Source organism: Monodelphis domestica, chromosome 3 (assembly GCF_027887165.1).
Source record: "Monodelphis domestica isolate mMonDom1 chromosome 3, mMonDom1.pri, whole genome shotgun sequence".
NCBI lineage: Eukaryota > Metazoa > Chordata > Mammalia > Didelphimorphia > Didelphidae > Monodelphis > Monodelphis domestica.
In genome coordinates, this window is record NC_077229.1 from 459,931,904 (window position 1) to 459,955,423 (window position 23,520).

General features: G+C 33.9%; 1 protein-coding gene across 2 annotated transcripts in view; it reads right to left on the bottom strand.

Annotated features, from left to right (window-relative positions):
• EDIL3 (EGF like repeats and discoidin domains 3) overlaps nucleotides 1–23,520 on the bottom strand; it is a 703,912-nt gene that overhangs the window by 321,126 nt on the left and 359,266 nt on the right. For both annotated transcript variants that reach the window (XM_056824616.1, XM_056824617.1), the window contains one exon: nucleotides 21,782–21,910. In XM_056824616.1, coding sequence (XP_056680594.1) covers nucleotides 21,782–21,910 — 129 coding nt within the window. The remainder of the gene's footprint in view (nucleotides 1–21,781; nucleotides 21,911–23,520) is intronic.

Here is a 23,520-nt window from a genome sequence, read left to right on the forward strand (position 1 = left end):
CCAGCTCTTCTACATATCAGCTTCTTCTTATTTTTTTCCTCTCAGGGAACTAGAAAGAATTTGAAACCATGTGTCTCCTTTCTAATTGTCAGAAATCAAAAAATGAGAGCATCTCTTCTCTCAACCTTCCACTGTTAGTCACTATCCTTAGGCAGATATCTCACTTTTTTCATTCTTTTCATCTCCCTGCTGTTTTGATTCTTATCCATCTCATGCCTTGATTCAGAATATCTCTAATTAGGATGATGCACCCCAAATCCACATATCTCTCAAGTACAGTACAATTGCTGATTTGTTATATGATAGCTACGAAATAGTATTTTTTAGTAAAGCATTTTAATTAAATCTTTCACACTATGGAAAAGTTATATGTAAATGGGACAACAATGAAAAGGCACCATTAGTTGGTATTTATGCCACTATGCTTTTCAAAGGAATTTTTTTTGTGCTTGGTATTCTCAAACAATCTATGAAACAATCTAAGACTTTTTGAGTAGTTGACTCTGAGGGACTATGTTCCTTTTTGAGTTACAACTCCCTCCCCATGCCATTGTGCTTTTAAAAATGTCCTTTATTCCCCTTTCACCAAATAAAATTTTCATAGATGAAAAGGGTGGTATCATATGCATGTATTCAGTGAAGAACTTAGAGACAGATGAGAGGATATTTTGTGAATATTAACCATTTTTGTCCCACTGTAATAAGATAACTTTAAAGATAAGATTACTTTGCAGATAAGGAAATTGAGGCCAAATAAAGGGTAAGTGACTTGCTCAAGGTAACAAAGTGGAGTCAGTATTTGAACTCAATTTCTGTGACAAATCCATCATATCATCTACTATGGTACTTAACTGAATTTCTCAAAGTAATTCTAAGAATATCCATGGATGTTTGTTTCTTTCATTAAAATGAAGGAAAAAATTCACTGTAAGCATTTTTAATATAGATTCTGAAGCATTGCTGAATAAATGGGAGCTGAAGCCCAAATTTTAATCTGTATTTTGTCACTGATTTAGAAATATCCTTAGATAAGTAACTGGATCTATATGGTTTCATTTCCTTCTGCTATAAAGTGAGAAAACTACACTTTGTGATTACTTATGTTCTCTTCAGCTCTCAATTCCAATACACAAATTTATTCTGCAAGTAAAATGAAGATTAAAAATAAACCATAAGTAGTGACTGAAATGGTAGGGCTTTTGCTTTTTTCTAAGAGAAATTCTCATAGCTTATATGTTTGCCCAGAACACATTTTTCCTGATCATTGTCTTGATGTTCAAAAGAAAGAAAAAAAGATAACAATAAAATGCACATTGGTTTTAGTCTGCAAGTCACTATCTCACTAGGACCTTACTCTGTGGACCATTGCTTTCTTATAGGAGCTTTGCTTGTGAGTCTGAGAATGGAATGCACAGAAAATATAAGAGGTAATAAAGACTTCTGAAGTGCTCAGGTTTGCTAATTCTCCCTACCCTCATAATTAACTGTTATGGAAATCTTGTTTGAATTCAAAATTATAAAATATGGAAATAGATATTTACTATATTATAAATCTGATTGTTTTTCTAAGTTAGTAAATGCATAAATATTGAGAAGGAATAATTAAAATAAAGTAATATCACAGTCTTAGAACACTGTTATATGTCCTGGCCAAATAAGATGGCATTTTAGAAAAATTTCTCGTGAAAGAAAGAGAGATCATATTAACAATATAGAAATATAGTTAAGTTCCAATAGCACATTGCTTTTAAATAAAACATTAAAAAGCATAAGTTTAAGATAATTTTAGACAGCCATTTTCACTGCAAATGAATAAAGATAAAAAAAGATTCATGTACTAATCACTGGAACAATGAATAAATTGAACACCAACATAGTTTCAAATTTATCAAATTTATATGATGAAAGCAATTTAAGTATTCTTTGGGATACTGACTTTGGATATTTTGCTTCAGATCTCTAGTTAATAAATATCTGTAAAATGATAACCAACCAATCCTGACCAGTGAAAATAGCCAATTATCAGCGATTTTAGATGAAGCCTTTACTCACACATAAGGAAATTCATGTATGGAAAACAAAAAAAGAAAAACATCAATTTCTTGTTGGCCAGGAGGTTAAACATGACTTTAACTGTACCAAATACATATGTAGAAAATTCAGTGAATTCCCAGGGCTCAGATTAGAATGATGCACATATAAAGTAATAACTCAAAATATAATTTAGCTCTTTCACGTCAGTTTGTTACTCCAGAGAATTTTTACAATAATTAAATTGAAGAAGAGGCAATTGATATTTTAATTCATATATATGTGGGTGTGTACATATATAATTCTATTCCTTCTGTATTCCAAATTCTGATTTCTCTTTTGCAAAGTGGTCTTTAAAAATGAATAAATTAAATGAATACATGAAAAAAATGTAAGCACTTACTCTGTGTCAGTATGAAAGAAATATACAGTAGTAAAGACAGTCTCTGCCTTCAAGGAGCTTATATTCTAATGGCGAAATGGAAACAACACATACAAGTGATTTTTTTTGACTGAAGGGTTACCAGAGGATAATGAGTCAGTACACAGTAAAATAAATCTATATATTCTTTCTAGAACAATGGCAGTATTGATTTGATTAAGATTCCAGGACTAGAAGTGGAGCCATTGTTTAGTTAACAATAGGCCCAAGATGGCAAGGTGACTGACAAAAAATGGCCTGGGAGGGAAGCATGAATGCTTTCCCCACCTCCCCTCACACTCAGCTTCAGCATAGAAGTTTTGGACTTGGTCTCTGATCTAGTTGGACAAAAAGATGGTTGGAGAGGGTTTTTTTTTTTGTTGTTGTTCTTTTAATTGTCTTAATAAGATTAGATCAGATATACAACGATGTTCTGAAAATGACTTTGGGTGTTGTTTATTGAAAGCTTCCTGTTCTTTTGCTGATCATTGCCTCCCACAAAAATAATAATAATTTGACCATCTCTGTTTTACCTATAAATTCCCACCCTACCTTGGTTTCAAAGCCCTCCATTTTCAAGGAAATCACTCATGTCAGTGCATGTTTCTGTCTTTCAATTCCACTCCCTATGTCTGAGGTGTTGGTTCAATAAGAGTGATTCACCTTCCCTCATTCAATCTGTGTGCCCTATTCTCTTAAATTCATTTACCACAGGGCACATAAAATCCTCCTCAGTGGTGGTTATTACAAAGGACCAAAAAAGAATAAAAAGAGAAATAATGTGTAAATTTATTGTATTTTAATGATATCCTTGTTTCTTGTATGGGTATTTTCAAGTGCAATCATTTTAACCACAGGAATCTCAAGAGACTCACTCTCTTTTAGCCAATAATACAAATTAATGAGCAGGTACTTGCATTAACATAAAGTTAAAAGATGACTAGCTATGTATTCTATGTAAATATGCATTTAGGTGCTAACCCCTTTAAAATATGAGTGTTTACTAGAGGTACTTGGCACAAATAAGTGCACATGTATCTATCTTTCTTGCTAAGTAGGTGCTCTCCCAGACATTTTATAAATATCTTGATTTGGGTATTTGTTTATTATTTGTATGCAGATAAATATATATATATATATATTTGTATATAAGTGTGTGTCTGTTTTTGTGTATATGTAATGCAATTTCGGAGGTTGACTATTAATCTTTCATGTTACATATGTCAAGACAACAGGTAATCAATACATTAATGCATAATTTCTCACCCAGTGTATAAAAATATGTTACAGAATTTGAGAAGATCTAAATACTATCTTTTCCATACTAAAAAGTTAAAAATTAAAATGATTGCTAATGATCCTCAGTTTCTTGGAGAAATTTGCAAATAAAATAAATGAAAGCAAGGAAAAGTATTTATAAGAAAATCTTAGTGAGACAAATAAGCAACTTCCTCCTGTGGGCTGTTAAGGGTTTAACTGGCAAGACATCAACAAACAGATTAAAAATGGTCAGGTAGAGTCTGTGAAGATTTTATTTAAAAAATCAACTTTTTTTCAAAATTAAAATCAGAGAAATCATCATATTTGGACTTTGTCATCACGGTCCAGGTAATCTAGAGGAAGAGAAAATGACACTGAAGAAGAAAAAAAAACTGGAAAAAAACTGAACTCGATCTCTATGCATTGGATCAGTCTATGTTGGAGGTGAGTCTATTTTCAGGGGACTGAGGGATTTAATCTTAAGATACCTAAACAAGAAGAAGATCCCAGAGGAAGGGAAGGCACCAACAGTGTGTTGGGATAATCCCAAATATTATTATTATTATTATTATTAGGCAGGAAAGGGACAGAAATATTTAGCTAAAGTCCAATAGATTCACATTTTAGTTTTTAATCTCTCACTCACTAAGTGATTCATCTTGGGTAATTATTTAGCTAACTGGAGAATTACAGTTAGTCCTTCCAGCTTCGATTTACATAAATTACATAAATTACAAGGAGATATAGAATGATAAAAAAAAGAAAGAAAAGAACAAGAAAATGATAGTCTAATTAAAGTCAAGGGGAGATTTACTAAAGAAGAAAACCAGGCAGTGAATGATAGAATAATTTTTCAGAATATTTGTTAATGAAAGGGAGAAAACACTTGAGATAAATGAATCGTTGAAGGGAATTTTTCTTGGGTTTTGTGTTTAATGACTGAGAAAACCAGCGCAAGGTTAATTGATTAGAACAGGGCACCAATGGAAAGTAAAGAATTAAAGATGCTAGAGAGAGGTAATAAATAGGGTAAAATTGAAAAGATGGCAATAAGGGATTGTATTATACTTCTGAGTGTAAGAATTAGCCCTAGCAAGAAGAATCTCTTCTCTAGAAAAAAAAGAGGAAAGGATTAGTTAAAAGCAAAGAGTTTTAAGAAGGGGAAAGAATAGTTGAGGATGCTCTTTTTAATTGATCTTGATCTTTACTTTCAAGTACAATAGGAGATGATAGCTCAGAGTGAGGAGAGAAGAATTTTGCAGCAAATACTGTGGGAAATTATGTATGTAAAGAATAATAAATAAAAACATTTCCTAATAGCAATAACTACCATTTATATATTTTGAAGTTTGCAATCTACTTTACAAATATCACATTTTATTATTAAATTGCTGGGAGTTAGTTGTTATTATTAATCTCACTTTATAGATGAGGAAATTGAGACAGGGATTAAAGATATGCTCAGAATTTCTCAGCTAGTAAGAGCCTGAGGCTGAATTTGAATTTAGGTTTCCTGAAAGGTTCAATTCTCAACATACTGTACCACCTAGTTGCAGCAATGGGCTAAATTTGTATACCATGATATGACTATTATAATAATTCCCGGACATTTTACCTGGTCTCCAAAATTGTAAAATATTTATAATTTTATTTTTCACTTGAGCTTCACAACATGCCTCTTAAAGTGTCTAGATTGTGGAGTATACAGAGCACCAGATTTGGAGTCAGCTAGATCTGAATTCAAATCTTGCCTCAGACACTTTAGCTGTTTTAATCACATTGAGTCGCTTATCCTCTCTTGGTCTTGTTTCCTCATCTGTAAAATGGGGATAATGTTGGCAACTATCTTACAAGGGTAATCTTGAAGATCAAATGATCTATTATGTGTGCAATCTGTTCCAAAGCCCATTGGTATGGAATTCTTTCCTCACTAGTGAATATCAATGCCCCTAACTTATGAAGGTTGGGCAGAGTTGGCGAGTGTGGGAGAGAAGAGAGATACATCCTTTTCTATCTGTGTTTCCCATCTAGCTTCCAGCTTTGAGACAGAAGATGATCATTCCAAACTGTCTGAATTTCTTAAGGAAAGAAAGATTCTGGAAAGATGTTGACATATAGAACTTTGATCATGTCCCCATTCCCAGCTTTCTAAACTATAGACTTTAGGGAATTTATTTCCCTTGAATGAGATCTAGGACTCTCTCTTGGTTGAGCTGAAATACCTTACTCTAAGGGGGAGAATTCCTTTGCTCGGTATTATCTGATATGATAGTTAGTCTCCCATATAAACTTTGCTAGATTTCAGTTTTGCTTATGACTTGGATAAATGGGTTTCATTGCTATTTGCTTTATGTGGAAAGGGTATTGGTTGGTTATGAGATAGAGCCTGGGGATACTTTTCCCTATTAAGGAATAGCAATCAGGAGTTCCAACCTACAAATTACATCTCCTAGATGAACAATATTTAAGGGACCAGAGAGAGATAGTATTAGCCCAGTAGCCCTTCTCTCTTAGGAGAATAGAATCCCCAAGCTTCTGACCTCAACAGTCTTCCTCCCCTCTAGGTATGAATTAAAGTTATCCTTGGATAAGATTAAGGGGAGGAACTGCTACCATATCTATTCTTGCCTCTCTGCAAGTCACACAGGACACCTCTTGCTACATAAGCAAAGTGCTCTGCAATATGTCATGTAAAACCCAGCTAGCTATTGTCATAAGTAACATATTAAAATAAGAGATATAAGTACTATCCTATTCATATTGCAGATGACATCAGGTGTCAGAGAGCTACAGTTAATTGCTCACAATCACATGGCACTTTGGTATCGAAGGGAAAGATTTTAATCTGCTGGCTCCAAATTGGCAAAGATAAAATTAGTGAAGTTTTGAGATTTTCACAAAGAACATTGAGCAGTCTTCGAATGGAGAAAGCAGATGGAAGATTAATTAGGCATGAGTGCTATCTATTTGAAATGGTGAGAGATTAATAAAGTAAGGGATTCATACCATGGTGGTGGTAAGGACATTGTTAAAATGCCAACCTATTCCTCTGATTCTGGGTTATAAGATAAAAGATCAGTGATATTTTGGGGCTTTAATGAGATAATGTATATAAAACACTTCATACATCTTAAAGAACTATAAGAATGCCACATATTATAATTATCACTAGCCTCTAGTCACTAGGCCTCCAGGATAGTGATGACTTCATTCCCTTATGCTTTTATTACTAGAGAGGGCAATGGTATTCTCCCTGGATAAGCAGTAGCTGTCATAAACTCAATGTCCAAAACATAACCCTTCCCTTCAAATTTGGCCCCCTCCCCAATCTTCTTATCTTCCATATTACTAGAAAGGGCAACACCAGACTCCCAGGCCATTAGTACACAATGCAGAAGTCATCAATGAGGCTTCACCATCTCTCATCTTTCATACCAATATGTTGCTAAGACTTCAATTTCAACTTTGCAATCTTTCTTCAATATGGCATTTCTCTCCTCTACTGCAAAGCCTTATCATTTCACACTTGGATTATTGCAAGAGCCTGGTGATGTGTTTGCCTTTCTCGATTCTCATTCCACTTCAATTCATCATCCATTTGGTTGACAAAGTAATTTTGCTAAAGTCTAGGTCCATTCACATCATCACTCTACTCAATAAACTCTAATGGCTTCCTCTCACCACCAGGAGGTAATGGCATTGAAAGTCCTTCATTTACTTCTCCCTTTCCTCCATTTCTAGCCTTTTTTACACCTCCCACCCCAGTAAGGACTCTTTGATTCAATGACACTGGTCTTCTGGCTGTTCCATGAACAAGAAGGATTTGGAACATTCTCCTAAACTTTTCCCCACACTTGGGTGGTCCTCAAGAACTCCTCTGTTCTTTCATTTCTGGCTTATTTTAAGATTCCAACAAAAAATTCCACCTTCTACACAAAGCCTTCGCCAACCCCTCTTCATTTCAGTGCCTTCTCTCCTCTGGTATTATTTCTTAATTATCCTAATGCCTATGTTGTATTTGTTTGAATGTAGTTAGCTCCTTTAGGGTGAGTACCATCTTTTGTATCTTTTTGTTTCCCCAATGTTTATCACAGTTCCTGACACATAGTACATGCTTAACAAATATCTATTGATTGATTGAATCAATGCTTATGGAGAAACAAAGGAATACAGGTAAATTTTTATCAATAAGTAAAAAAAAGTATGCATAAGCAATTTTATGTTTAATCTTCACTATCAACACTTTCTTAAATCTACATAATCAGCAAAACAATCAATTAAGAGTAAATTTGTAGCTATTACAGATTTCTGAGATATACATTTTCACACTATATATTTAACAATCTATTTGCAAGATTAGAGAGGTGGCTCTAGCACATCCTATAAGTAGAAAGACAAAATCTATAAAAATAATAAAAAGTTAAGAGACAGTTCTTGTATTTAAAGAGCTTGTGCTATAGCTAGAAAACTAAAAAAAGGAAACTATCAAAAATATTAAGTGTAACCATATAACTTTGACCTGCCAAATAATATATGTTTTAAAGAAAATGCTGCCAGTCCTTGGTCTGCATCCAAAAAGGATTGACATTCAAATGTAGGTCAGCAGAATTAATTTTAAGTAAAGAGGCACCATCTGTTAAGTTTTTTTTTTTTTTATCACTAGCTCTGCCATATAGGGATATCCTTGTTTATGGGGCATCTGTCTTTTCTTAGGACCTCCTTTTTTTAAAAAAAAAATTCCCTCCTACATTCACTCCATAACCCTAAATGCTTCTAACTTCCTTCTCCACTTATTCTTTTTTTTTTTTTTTAAACCCTTACCTTCTGTCTTGGAGTCAATACTGTGTATTGGCTCCAAGGCAGAAGAATGGTAAGGGCTAGGCAATGGGGGTCAAGTGACTTGCCCAGGGTCACACAGCTAGGAAGTGGCTGAGGCCAGATTTGAACCTAGGACCTCCCGTCTCTAGGCCTGGTTCTCAGTCCACTGAGCTACCCAGCTGCCCACTTATTCTTAAAGGCACTTGCTGAAAAGGCATGGAAGAAGCCTGATCTTTTACCTAGAGAAACTAAGTTTGTGCTTAGCAGATTAATAATATATATGCATATATATATATGAAGATGCAAAGACCTCAGGAAGAGACAAACTGCTTGCCCACAGAAATAGTACAAGAAGATTCTGAACAGAATCAAAAGACCAAACCATTTTGCCAAAAGTCAGTCTATATACAAAATCTAGGTTACATTACTTCATCAATGTAAATAGAAAGAAAAGCAACAACAAAAAAAGTGAAGTTGCAAAAAAGACCCATCTTTGTGCCAAAAAAAGAGATATTGGAAGATATGTATCTATTTCTTTGGAGTAGGGGAAAAGGAAAGGGGCATAAATAAAGAAAACTAAATATAATATCAAGCTGATTTTTTATGTTTAGGCTAGTTTTGCTGAATTTTTTTCTTCCTTTTTTAAAAATCATGTTACAAAGAATGGTTGTCTAGGATAGTTAGAGGGTGATATATAAGAATGTAGGTGATGTAAAAAGTTAATAATTTTTTTAAATTAAAAATTACATGAAGAATAGAGCTCATCCCACTGCTTCTGGCCAACAGGGTAGTAGAAACTGAGAAAAATACTCAATAAATATTTGTTTATTGACTGATAGTAAACATGGATAGCTGTTTATATGTTTATATGTTGATGCATATGGACAACAAAGATATATGTGTAAAATGCCATAGAAATGCATATTAGAAATAGTTACTCTCTTGCTCAAGAATCTCTAGTGGCACTTTATTATCTCTAGGATAAAATAAATTTCTTCTAACTGGCATTGAAAGTCTTCACAAAATGGCATAAATCTAGCTTTCCAGTAAGAACTCATGTTATTCAATCTCTTGTGGTCTATGTTAAAATCAAATTAGTCTACTCATTGTTTCACATATATATCTCCTACTGGCTGAATCTTTGCACAGGTTGTGTTTGATGCCACCAGGAACCTGGTGGAACTGAGATGTAAAAACAAACACCAATGGAAAGAAATAGTGGTGTCTGCAAATTAACTTTATCTCCAAATGGTGCCCTTCTTTGGGCCATTAGGAAAAAGGAGTATAAATGTAGTTTCTTGGACTTTGGTAAAGAACTCATGAGACCCCAGGAAAATTCTTTGCCCATTCTTTTTAATCTTGCCAGTGGTTTATATTTTATCTATATTGTGCAACTGCATTGTAGAAAACTGCTTCCACTTGAGAGCATTGGAATAGGATTTTAGACAAAAGGACTGTCTGTTTGAACCCTTGGTCTTTAAGTGGTCCACTGTACCAGATGCATAATGGCAAACTGGACACCTGTACTGATCTCTCTCTTCACTTCTGCCTCATACAAAGCTGACTTTCTTTCAAACTAGATTAGGTGACACTTCTTACCCAAGGCCCTTTCTAATTTAACTAATTCATAAGTTGTTTTTTTTTTTTTTTTGCCTCATGGATACTCATGGATTTTATGGTAGAGAAATTGTGAGCTCCTCAAGACCAGGATTCATGAGTCATTCTTCTTTGTTTTCACTAAAGTGTCCATCACAGCGCTAAGAACAAGGTTGGTAGTTTATTGATTGATTATCTGATAGGTCTCAGGACTTGTGGGATGATATTTCTTTTCTCCAGTTCTTTGACCTCCATCAACTGATAAACTGAGAGAAGGCATAGCAACCATAGATGTGCAACATTAATTTTGTAAAATGAGACTAACATCCCATTCAGGGTGATATGTGGCTTGCCAAGAGAACATTTGGTATCTGTTTTAGCAGCAGTCCTTTGTTACATGGCTTTATGAACTCTTGAAAAATGAGAACACCTAGACCAAACTCATCATCTTCAGAGAGAATTCACAGCAAATCAATTATACCTCAGAGAAAGCGTCTGTCTAGGCTGCTTCAGATTGAAATAAAAGATCATTTTAAAGTGTCCTAATTCAAGTCTTCTATGACTTATAAAATGATTAAACTATTCAAAAGATCTTTGGCTAATTTAATTTAAAAAGATATTTTATCATAAATTCCTCTAATCTTATAAATTGTAGAATGATTGCAAAATCTATCAGACTGAATGAAAAATCAATTGGAAAACATGATGGCAAAATGAATCAAAATATGTTATAGAGGCTGGCATCCCATCATTTCTTTGAATTAAGAGCTGTGTAAAGCTACTATGAACTCATCTTCATCCCAGTTAAAATGAAAATAATGGGAAAATTGGGAAAATGCTAAAGATAATTATATCATTCTAAATAATTATGCTAACTTTGACTTAAATATATATGCATGTGTATTATAAAATGCTATTTGGAATATTTTGTTTTCTCTTACCATACCCTTACTAAAGTGACAAGACAATGGCATAAGAAAATAATGAATGTACCAACCAATTAGTCTGATTATTTATGAGCCTGTTTTAAACATTATAAATGAAAGAATCAATCACTTAAATACTGTCTGTTCAGGAAGGATTAAATGATTAAATATCAATTAAGAAGGAAAGCATCCTTATCCAGAATGATTTCTTTTTGTACCTTCCTTTTCCCACATAGATTTCACAGTCATTATGATTGTCACTAAATAGTCATAATCATCAGAAAAAAACTGAGGGTCTATTATTATGCATGTGGGAAATCTATTATGTATTGAATATAGAAATTAAAAAAATAAGTTAGTTCATGTTCCCTAGAAACAACATCATGTGTCTAAAAGAGAGGTATGTTTCTTTTGATGTTGATGGTTATGGCAGTGATGATCATATGTCAGAGATGTTATATAAGGGAGTCATTTCTCCACTGTTTGTGAGATGGCTTCTTACATTCTGTTCAGGTCTAGCTGCAACTAAATGACACAATGAAAAGAGTACTGGACCCAGAGTTATGAAAATCTCAGTTCAAATTCTGCCTTGGATGCTTACTATAGTTGAAGCATCCGGAGAAAATCATTTCAACTTTTTAAGCCTCAGGTGACTCATTTGTAGAATAGAGATAAAGCTGCAGCTATATAGAGGGTTGTTGTAAGAATAAAATGGCATAATATATGTAAAACACTTTTCAAACCTTAATTGGCAACCCTGAATTCTGTGTAAGCTGTTTTTTGTTTTACTTTTAGCTTTTCTTTTGTTTTATTCATTTTTACTTTTTAAAGGAAGAAAATAAAAACTGCAACAATATTGAGTTTATTCTTGAGAAATCATAATTTTTTTTCAGAATTTATTTTAAAATTGTGTAAAATGTACTAACTCATATTCACTCTCTGAATTTTCAAATAAATTAGGCTTGGCTTACCTTTGTGTTACAAGTTTTCTCTTAATTTTATGATTTTTATTTTTTCCATAACACATGTCAGACTGATTTTAGTGAGCAATAGAAAAAATCTACATCTCTCTATCTATCTATATGACACATGAAAATATATACACATGCATGCCCATGCATTTTTTCTTCATAACTATTTGATTTTTAAAATTTTGGAGGCAGTAGATGTTTTCTGTTTTCTTCCCTGAAGTTCAGGTATAAAAACTTTTGACCAATCATAGATTGGATCATAAATTTAGAGCTGGATCAGACTTTGGTAGTCCCTGAGTACAATCTTTACATTTTCAAGTTAAGATAGCTGAGGTTCAGCTTAATTAAATGAATCACATGTACTTGGGCACACAGACACAGGAAGGAAAAGGAAGAGTCATCATTCAAAACTCATGAATCAAAGTCCTGTTTTCTTCTGCTGAAACACTGTTGTTAGATTTATGGACCACTGATCAAATGCCAATCAATCCAATCTACATGCCTTGCTCCTTTTTATAAAATGACCCATGTTCTAGACATTAAATGTCACTCAGACAGAGGAAGAAAATGAGCATTTATTGAGCCCCTCTTATCTGTCAGGCACTATGCCAAGTGTTTTTTTTTCAAATATATCTTATTTCATCCTCAAAATAATGCTTAGATGTAGATGCTCTTATTATTATCATTTGACAATATAGAAAACTGAGTCAGAAAGAAGTTCAGTGCCTTCCTGACTCCAGACTCAGCTGTCTAGTCTCTGCCACTATACCAATATTTTCCTATAATTTATTAAGTATATAGAAAAAGTGTATAGAATGGCTATTCAAACTCTTTCTCTGTATGCTTTTTTATGGCAATGCAATCCCTTGAGTTCTTGAAGTCCTGTCTAGGGACTGACAGTATTTAAACAGAGTTGGATGATGAGCTTAGTGATATAGACCAGACTACCAAAGGAGGGAGAAACTTGTATTGAGAAATTTTGGCCACACAACTCAATATGAGAGTCAGATCTTCCCCTAAGACAAAGACTGAAGTGGCAGAGAGAATATGCATGCAAACACTAATGCACTCCTATGATCTTTAAGCAATGATGTGAATGACCAACTGGTATTGAACAAAATATGGAGGGAGATTAACTCACTGAGAGATATATAATATTTATTTGCTATTAAATTGATCTTTTGAAATTAATTAATTAATTTATTTACCAGTGTCTCAGTCTTCCATCCCCTCCCTGTATCAGAGAAGGTATTATCTAAGAGACAGTTATGTATATATGTGTATATATATTATATATATGTATACATATATATATAAATTATGTCTTTCATGTATATTTTTTCAATTCATTCTCTGGAGGTGATATTCAGAAGCTATTTTTACATATTAAATCTATAGTTCTGTATAATGTTTTTTTCATTCTACTTATTTCAAAGTTCCTCAGCCAATGCAATTCTTTCTAATTAAAAAAGTATCCTACTCATTGTTTCTTATGGCATAATAGTATTACAACATAATCATATACCACAATTTGTTTAGATATTCCCCAACTGATGGGAATCACCTCCATTTTCAGTTCTTTACTACCACAAAGAGTGATGTTATGAATACATATACATATATATTCACATATATTATTTTATTCTTTACCTGATCTCCTTAGGAAACAGACCCAACTATTAAATTGTTCTTGAAAAACGTCTAAATGTCTACTTATTTTCTTTAATGCAGGAAGTCAGTGCCTCCTTTCAGCTTCTAATCACAATTCAGAACATAAAAGTGAAAAGCTTTACTCTTTACTTGGCAACTTTATTTTATCTCTTCCCTCCTGGTGAAATATATATTTTGCTTTGTAAATAGGAGTGCTTAATGCATATTTGTGGAATCTCATTCCAAGTATGATTTACATGACATTTTTCATCTTTTAGTAAAATACATAGATGTTGACACATTATGAAATGAAAGTTACTTTTTTCACTTGATCATTACAAAAAATCATATTAGCAAAACATTAGCAAAATATTAGCAAAACAGGATTTTTTGCAGACAATTTATGAGTTATATAAGTTATATATTTTCTGTTGTCCTCAATTTTGCCTATAGGATTAGTAGAAATCAAATGCTCACAGCATCATTGTGTAATAAACAAGGACACAAATATACCTTGGATCTTCTAAAAAAAACCCTGGGATTCAAAAGTGAAAGGAAGAATGATTACTAATAGGTCTGATGGCAAGATGAAGATGAACGAAAAAGATGGTTGGATGGGACTATTTATATTATATTTAATAGGGATAAGAATGGGGTTCTAATTTGGGTTTAAAATAAACTCCAAATTTACAGAATGGTTGAGAAGGCGACAAAAAGAAAGCTTTGATATTTTAGAAGAATGTTAATTCAACACAAGTCAATAGTGGAAATGGTGGAAACCAAATAAAGCTATTGTCAATTCAGTTGTTTTTCAGTAGTTTTTCACTTGTGTATGACCTTTAGTGACCTAATTAAGATTAAGATACTTGTGGATTTTATCATTTCCTTCTCCAGCTCATTTTACAGATAAAACAACAACAACAAACAGCATTAAGTGGCTTGTCCAGTGTCATTCACCTAAAAGTATCTAAGGCCAGGTTTGAATTGAAGTTGATCAATCTTCCTGTTTGTAGGCATGCCATACCATCTATTGCAGTAGTTGCATTGGGATGTCAATTCTCTACCTCAGAAAACAATTCCAGAATACAGAAAGGGACATTCTTATTGTACTCTGTTCATAATACAAGAGGTTATCATCTAATTGTGTTCACTATTGGGGAATATATTGGAGGATGGAAACCAGCAATTTGGAGTTCATCCAGTGGAAGACAATCTGAAAGTGAGGGGACTAGAGAACATTGCATGGAAGGATAAGCGAAAGGAAGTGGGAATGTGTGGTATGTAAAATAAACGAGTCAGAGAGAGATAATCTTTTATCTTCAAATATCTGAAAAGCTATCTTTTAATTTTTTTTCATTTGCTACAGATTTTAACTACATATATATGACAGTTTCAACACTGGAGAGAAAGAGAAAAATGGGTAGAGAAAAAAGATTCTGCCTTGTGTATTACCAAAGCATTTGGCTCATGAAAAGCTATCTTTTAAACACATATTCACTTTTATTTTTCTTGGATCCAAAGGGGGAAGAGCCAGAAGAAATAGATATGTTAGACAGGAAGATTTTGACTTATCTTAAGGGTAAAATCTTAAATATTGGAGCTATCCAAAAGAGGAATGTGTTGTTCTTATAGGTAATGGGCTCCTAAAATGAGGAGAATTCATCAACAAATTCTCCAAAATGGGTGAATCTTCAATTGTTAGGTAGATTATTCTTTGGTGAGATTATAGAGGAAATTGCTACTTAGTTGCAGAGTGGACACTTGAAGTTCCTTCCAACTTTAGGCTTTGATGCTTCTAAAAATGTATTAAAAGGAGAAATAGTTAAGGTAAACTGATCTCATGCAGGGAAGTCCTGCTTTTGTGATGCCTACTTTCCCCAAATAACTTGGTATATAAGATTAATAGTCCAGAGTTCTATTCAGTGTCACCTAGTTCTATCCCCTCATTTTGCAGAGGAGGAAACAGGCCCACAGAGGCTAAATGTTTTTCTCAAGATTACATAATCGATAATATTAGGATTTGAACCCATCTGCTCAGGGTCTAAATCTCAAACTCTTTCCATTAAACAATAATGACTCCAATCACCTGACAATACAGTTTAATCATCAGATGACTTCTTGAAAATTGAATAAATTTCCCTATGGGGTAGCAATCTTCTTGAATGTTAAAGTGAGACCATTGGTGTGAATTAGTGATTTTTTTACCCTGATTGCTTTCCTCCCTAATCTAGATAGAGGCATCTACACATATGGATTAGGTATTTTGAATAAATATGAATAATCTTAAATCAGAAACCTTTGGAAGTATAGGCAGGGTTAGGTGAGGTAGATGGCAGAGTGAATTGAGCACTAGATTTGGTGTCATGAAAACCTGTGGTCAAATATGGCATGTGATCTTAAGGAAGTCTCTTAACTTCTTCCTATCTTAGTTATGTCACTAGCAAAATGGAGACAATAATGGTATTTCCCCCAAAAAAATTGTTGTCAAAATAAAATAAAATAATATTTGAAAAACATTTAGTAAACATAAAAGTAATATACAAATATTAGCTTTAGATGATGATGGTAGTGGTAGTGGTGATGATGGGAGTTTCTGGGAAGATAATGGTACTTTAAAAAAGACTGGTCATCTTAGTAAAAGGATAACTAATATGAGTACGGGACAGTTTCAAAGAAAAATCTTATAACATCAACATTCTATCAAGTTATCCCTTTATATGTAAAAGAAGGGGAACTATTTTTTTTATCCCTTCTCTCAATTCTTTGCCATGAGGACATTGGATGCTACAACTCTAAAGTAGGGGCATGATTTAAAGGACCAATTTTTCTTGTACTTAAATTTAGGGATAAATAAATTTTATTCCCACTTAGGGTGAGGGAAGACAAGAAACTTCTCTGTGCAGTATATTATTTTTAAAGGGATATATATACATAACAGGATCTATGTATATCTATCTATCTATCTATCTTAGATGAAGCACAAAAAGTAATATTTCTTTGTCAATGAATTCTTGTCACAAGGTATTGATGAATTGCGAAACCATAGCAATGGAAGGAACATTGACAGTGAACCAAAGTTCAAATTTCAATTCTGTCACTTGCTATATGTAAACATGAGCAAGTCACTGAGCCTTTCTGGGCCAATGTTTCCTCTTTGATATCTTAAATCTATTATAATTTCAGGTCTTTCAATTCCATGAAATTATGACTCAATCAAGGAATCAAAGCAGAACATCTACCATGGATGCTTTAATAATACTAAAAATAAAGGATGAGAAGGTAAAGAACCATTCTTTTATTAATAAGCCTCAAACAAAGCTGAATTCAAAGCTAAAAGCTAATTGGACCCATCATAATAGTAAGGCTCAGTGATCTCCTGAGCTTGTGGAGCAAGTTAAGCATCCCTACCAAGGTGAAATTTAGCTGGTTTGTGTCCCCAGACTGTCAATTCCAATTCAGTCCCCTTTCCATTGTACGATATTGACTATGTTAGTATGGCAAATCCCACACAGTACAATTATCTAATGTTCTAAGTAAAATTCCTAAATATTCAGGAAAAGAGAAGTCAAATGAATACAGGATTAGGTTCAGACAAGTTTGTACCAGTTATGGGCTAATATAAAGCTAAACCAGAATCTCTGGCCAGCATTTCTGTCTGACATTAACTCAGGGATGAAATAATTTACAGAATTTTCAGAAACCGGCTCTTGAGTGGTCTGGTATTATAAACTGCTTCCTTAAAAGGCCTCATTTTCTGGCCTCGATTGATTAAATCTTCAGTCAGGCCTCATTATCTGACAGGACAGGGGCTCAGATGTAATCGAAAATAGATTCTCCAGGTATATCTTTGTAGGAAGTATGGAACAGCAAGCCTTCAGGGAGCTATCAACCAAAGATTTCTATGTTTGGGAGGCTTTACTTCCCCCAAGGTATTTGTTTGCTACTGGGCAACAAATAAAAATGATGATAATCTTTCCAGCAAAAATATATGTGTGTGTGTGTGTGTGTGTGTGTGTGTGTGTGTGTGTGTGTGTGGTCCAAGAAAGTACTGGCTTAAAATTTCTCCATCAAATTTCCAGGCAACTTAAGATCACAGTTCATAATATAATTGTCTTTAAGTTGAAGAAAACCCTCCCTCTTTTATAACTATAAGCACATTTTCAGATGCAATTTTCATTACTAATAAGAATAATGAGGAATTCTTTAATATACTATAATTATAATTGAAGTTAGGATTTCCAAACTCAATGCAAAGACAGTATGGCTAATAACATAGAACAAGCTTAGCTCACCTTGGAGACATTTTCTCTACTTTGTAACTTTGTATTTGTTGGCCTATGATTATAAGCTTGTCACTTTATTATCTTGACACTTTAAATGTTTTCTCATGCCCAGTTAATGCATGAGCCAAGAAGATATCCAATTAGTTACTTGTCATATGAATTTGAACTAATAAGCAAGTTCCTTTCATTGAATTTTCTGAAGTATTTCTTCAGTTATACTCTCATAAAAAATTTTATGCTGTTGCATCTAAAATAAATACAAAAATTATTCCTTTCATTTTCCTATAATGCACTTTGGATCTTTGTCAACCCAAATTTCCAGGTTTATGCTTAGTCTACTAAGGAAAAAATCCCTGAAGATATATCTCAGGACCATTGACTATTAATCACTTTTCACTAGAAGCAAATTTTCAATTTAATGAATGCATAGGGAAATTATTTGAATGTAGTCAAATTTAAGGAATAAACTGGGATGGTGTGATATTTAAAAAATTAAAGTCTGAAATATTATCTCAAATCATAACCTATCCCTGTCTATATATGCTGTGGAATGGTAATCCATTCCTTCCCAACCCAAATTCATGAAAGGGGATCTATACAATTTACTAGAGACTTTTCTCTGGGTCTTTTAGTATTTCATGGATCACTGCTGCAAAATTTTAATTGTCTATTATTCCTTGTTCTTCTTGATACAAGATTTACTCACCTACTTTTCTCATCTTAAAGGTACTTAAGTGATCATGACTTTTTCTGTCATGTCTTGAAACTGAGTGGTAAACTGAACTTACTAACTCATACTCACTGTATACCATTTCCTTTTCTCTCCTAAAATCATGTTAGGTTTGATTCTTCTGCAATTGTACATAACATAAACCTATGGTCCAAACTCTTTTTTAGTACTTGGTACAGCGCAATTCATTGTCTGTCTGTAGTACTTCAGGATAGCTATAATATTGATGGGCTAATTCACAGATCAGTATTCCTAACTGCATTTAATCATTTGAGCAAAAATATGTAACTGTTAATATCTAGTATGACTAAAGTAAAATATAATTAAATTATAAATGATATATATATATAACATAAATGATATTATTCTAAAAACTAAACTTTTAGTCATGTGTCCAAAGCTGGATATATGTAAATACATGCATATATATATATATGGTTTCCATTTCACACTGTTGATTACTAGTGAACTTGTAGTCCTCTGGTGTCATATTCAAATAGAAATTGATCCTTGTACCTTCATATTGATTTAGACAAATTAACATTATCTATTTGTGTTTTATAGGTAGCTAAGAGGAGCAGTGAAGAGTTACAGGCCTGGAGTCAGGAAGACCTGAGCTCAAATCTAGCCTCAGACACTTAATAGCTGTGTGCCCTTGGCAAGTCACTTAATCTTGTTTGCCTCAGTTTCCTCATCTGCAAAATGAGCTGGAAAAGAAAAAAAGCAAACCACTCCAGTTTCTTTGCCAAGAAGATCTCAAATGGAATCCCAAAGAGTCAGACACAAACATTTTTCAAATACTTTATACTCTGGTTCAGGTCTCACTTTGGGGATTTTCAATTATGCACTCAGGGTTAAGAGTCTGACATTTGTTTTAGTCCACTGCTCCAGGGGGTCACATTAATGATTGTATATCCCCTCTTTTGTTTAATTATTTACCATGTATGTGTTACTAGCTCAATCACTGTAGTGCTCTGACTTTCATATAATCAGCAAAAATTCATCTGTAAATAGGAGCATTTAGAGAACCTCATTATCTATAAAGAATCCCACTTGTGCTTGGACTTCTCACAAAATATGTTCATGACTTTGTGGAAGACGTTAGATAAGTATTTGTCTCACTACTTTGACTATGCATACCTCCATTAATAATGAGAATAGAAGGATTGTTGAACAAAGTTATCTCAATCATTGCATCAATCAATGTCTTGTATGTTTTTTTGTTAGAGAAAATAATTTGAAATATATTTCCATCTAAAATAGGCATAATAAATGTATACCTATAAAACAGTGTGAAGTATAATTCTCTATATTTTGCAATTAAGTGTATGAATATAAAGTTTGGTCTGGTCCACAAAATAGTCTTTGAAAGTCTACCTGATCTCTTTTCATATTATCAAAAATACCCTGGAAACATATATACATAATTTTCATAAAGTTTATGTACAGAGAGGAAATTAGGCACATTGGTTAGATAGCATCTGATTACATTTCAAGTGTTTTTAAAAATAATTAAAAACAAAATTTTGAGGTGTTCTATTCATTTTGAATTTTTCTGTTACTGAGATATAAAAAATCATTCAGTAAACCCTTTTACAATTGTATGTGACACATTAATAAATGTCTGCTGGCCTAACATGTTTTGCCTCCCCTACCAGGAGTTTCTTCTCAAATGAGGTGACATCCACAACTCCCCTATCTCTATTATCCTGACCACTGCCCTATATCTAATCTGGTACCACTTCTTTTGGATTCTACTTTCATTAAATCTCTTAAACATCCCCTTCACTCCAATGGTACTGCCACTCTTCCAACACAAATGCTCATCATACGAACTACTGAAAAAGCTTCCCAGTTGGCCTAAGTAAATCTTCTGCTCTAGTGCATCCTCAACTTCAGTGTCAAGATATTTTTTTCCCAAAACTGAAGGACTGACCATGCTCTTCACCTTTCCTCTCCATTTAAATGGTTCTCTATTATCTCTGGGATAAATAATATAATTCTCTAATAATCAAACCCCTCATGACATGGTGCCCTCTAACATTTCCCATCTTCTTTCACCTTACTCCCTCCTTTCCTCATGTAATCTGACATATAGTGACAATGGTTTCCTTGTTTTTGTTTATACACGACACCCTGCCCCCAATGATAGACATTTCCCATGCTTGTAATTTTCTCTTTTGTCACCTCCACCTTCTAGTTTTTCAAAATTTCCAGGTAAAATCCCATCTTCTAGGAGATTTCCTGGATTCCTTCCTTTATTATTGGTGACTACTTCTGGTAATTATCTGTAACCTTCCTATATATAATTTGTAGATAAAGAAATTTATTCTTTTTTCTAAAATTCAATTCCAATAACTCAAATGTATGAAATCTGGAGGGTACTACCATTTTGGAGAAACGTCAAATATAAACTCCATCACTAATAGGTCTGGGGCATCTACATGGTAAATCAGATAAAGAATTGGGCCTCAAGTTAGGAACAACGGAGTTCAAATCTGGCCTCAGACACTTTTTTAGCTCTGTGACCCTGGGCAAGTCACTTAATCCTGTTTTTTCATTTCCAAAATGAGCTGGAGAAGAAAACTTCAAACTACTTCAGTATCTTTGTCAAGAAAACCACAAATGGGGCTGTGAAAAGCAACACAAGACTGAAAAATAAGTAACAACAATGATGGGTCTGTTGTTAGAAGACTACCCTAGCTGAGTTCAGAAAGCTTCATTAACTAAAACTGGTAATTTTTTTTTTGGCTTGGAAATTATTTATTATTGCTAGTTTGTCTTAAAGTATAATTTATACTGATAGATTCAGAGATGTTTTGAATTATTGCAATATCATGTTTTGTAAATCACGAGTTAGAAGAGATTGTGGATGTTAAATCCTATCATTTTACAGATAATAGAAAGTTCCAGAGAAATTAAGTGACTTGGCCAGGATCACTTGGCATGGATATGAAGCAGGATTTGAACTTAGATCTTTCTGACTTCAAATTAGTATCCTAATCTATAAAATACAATGACTTGTGGTATGAAAAAAATTGCCATGTATAAGATTTATATACCACACATTTAGTAAAACCTTAAAAAAAACTTACTGTGCTGACAGTGGATCCCATTAAATCCTCTAGGACATTTACATATATATCCTATGAAGGTATCTCCTCGGTAAGCTTCACTGATTTCACATGTTCCCCCATTATGGCATGGATTAGGAAGACAGGGTCCTGAAAGGAAGGCAGAACACACTGATTAGCTTGTGTGTTTTTTATTTCTCTATGTCACAGTGTATTCAAATTTATAATTTTACTCATTGTTTTGCATTGAAACACTCAAAAGAAACATTGTCTGGTCATTATAAACCACCTGTCAGTGTGCCAGGAGATCTGGGTTGTGTTCTTGGTTATTTTCTTCTCCCAGATCTAACCTTTTCTATGTGACTAAAATATTCCTGAATCATAGTATCTCTTTCAAGAAGTTTTTCATACCCTTTGCCATTCGCCACCCACTAGTTTGTGTAAACAGAATGATTTATTATCATACTTGGGAAAAAAACTATAAAATACTCAAAGTGAAGTAGAGAACTGAGTTCATAATAAAGATAATTGGAGAAAGTTCTTTGAAAGTGAAATTATTTTCATTACATTTCATGCACACACATATATATCTGTATATATGATATGCCCACACAGTTGGAGGATAAATGTACCAAATGCCATAGAAAAGGTTTTGAGAATGACAATTACATCAAATTTGATAACTATGCCATTAATGGTTAGCATACAGACCAGATTCAGCAGAGTTTTTGGAATAACAATAACTAGCTAGCATTTGTACAGTGTCATAATGTGATCAAAGTACTTTACAAATATTATCTTATTTTAGCCTCACCACATTTAGGGGTATCACTTCCATTTTGCAGAAGAGAAAATTAAGACAGAGGTGAAGTGACTTGCCCAGGAACACACAGCTAATTATTGTCTGAGGTTGGATATGAGCTCAGATTTCCTGATTCCATTTTTTGTTCTGGTTTTATATATGCTTTGTAAGGGATGAAGCTAGGATAGAGACAGGAGAGGAGAAAGAGGAAGGGAGAGAGTAAAGGAAGGAGGGAGAAGAGGGCAGACTCTAAAAGAGGAAAGTGGGGAAGGGGAGAGAAAGGAGGAAGAAATGTGAGAGACATAAGGAGAAACTGAGCTTGGTATTGAAGATGGCAAACAGAAAAGTGGGAATAATGTCAATAAGTTATATAAGATTAGGCAGGAAGCTATGTAGTCCACACCACAGGTTGTAAACGTTGAGAACAAAAGATAAGCTTTTTTTTCTATTAAAAATGGGAAAGATAGAGACTTCCAGTCAAGATGGCAGCTTAGAGAAAGCTAAAGTTCAGATCTCCGGAAACCCTTCCCTACCTAACTCAAACTATATGCTCCTAAGGCACCTAAATTCAAAATGAACAACAGCATAGACCCTGGGAATCCTCCTCCTGGACCTGGAACTGGATCAAAAGGTATGGCCCCCCCAAAGCCAGAACCCAAGGTCACTTGGACCTAAGGGGTAGGCAGATGGAAGCTCCCAGGACCCAACCCCCCAACCCAGAGCACTGAGTCCAAGGCAGCAGAGGGAACCTCAGAACCTCAGGGCCAGTTATCCTGAAGGCCAATTCCTGAAAACAACCTGACCCAGTCACGGGGGCACCCAGACAGCAGGGAAACAGAGAGAGATGGGGGGAGCCTGAAGCCCCCTGGCTGGATCCTTCCATCTGAGTCTCACGGAAGGTCCCTGCCTCAGGGCATACTCAGTTCAACCCAGAGAAAGTTTATCTTATCAGGAGCCC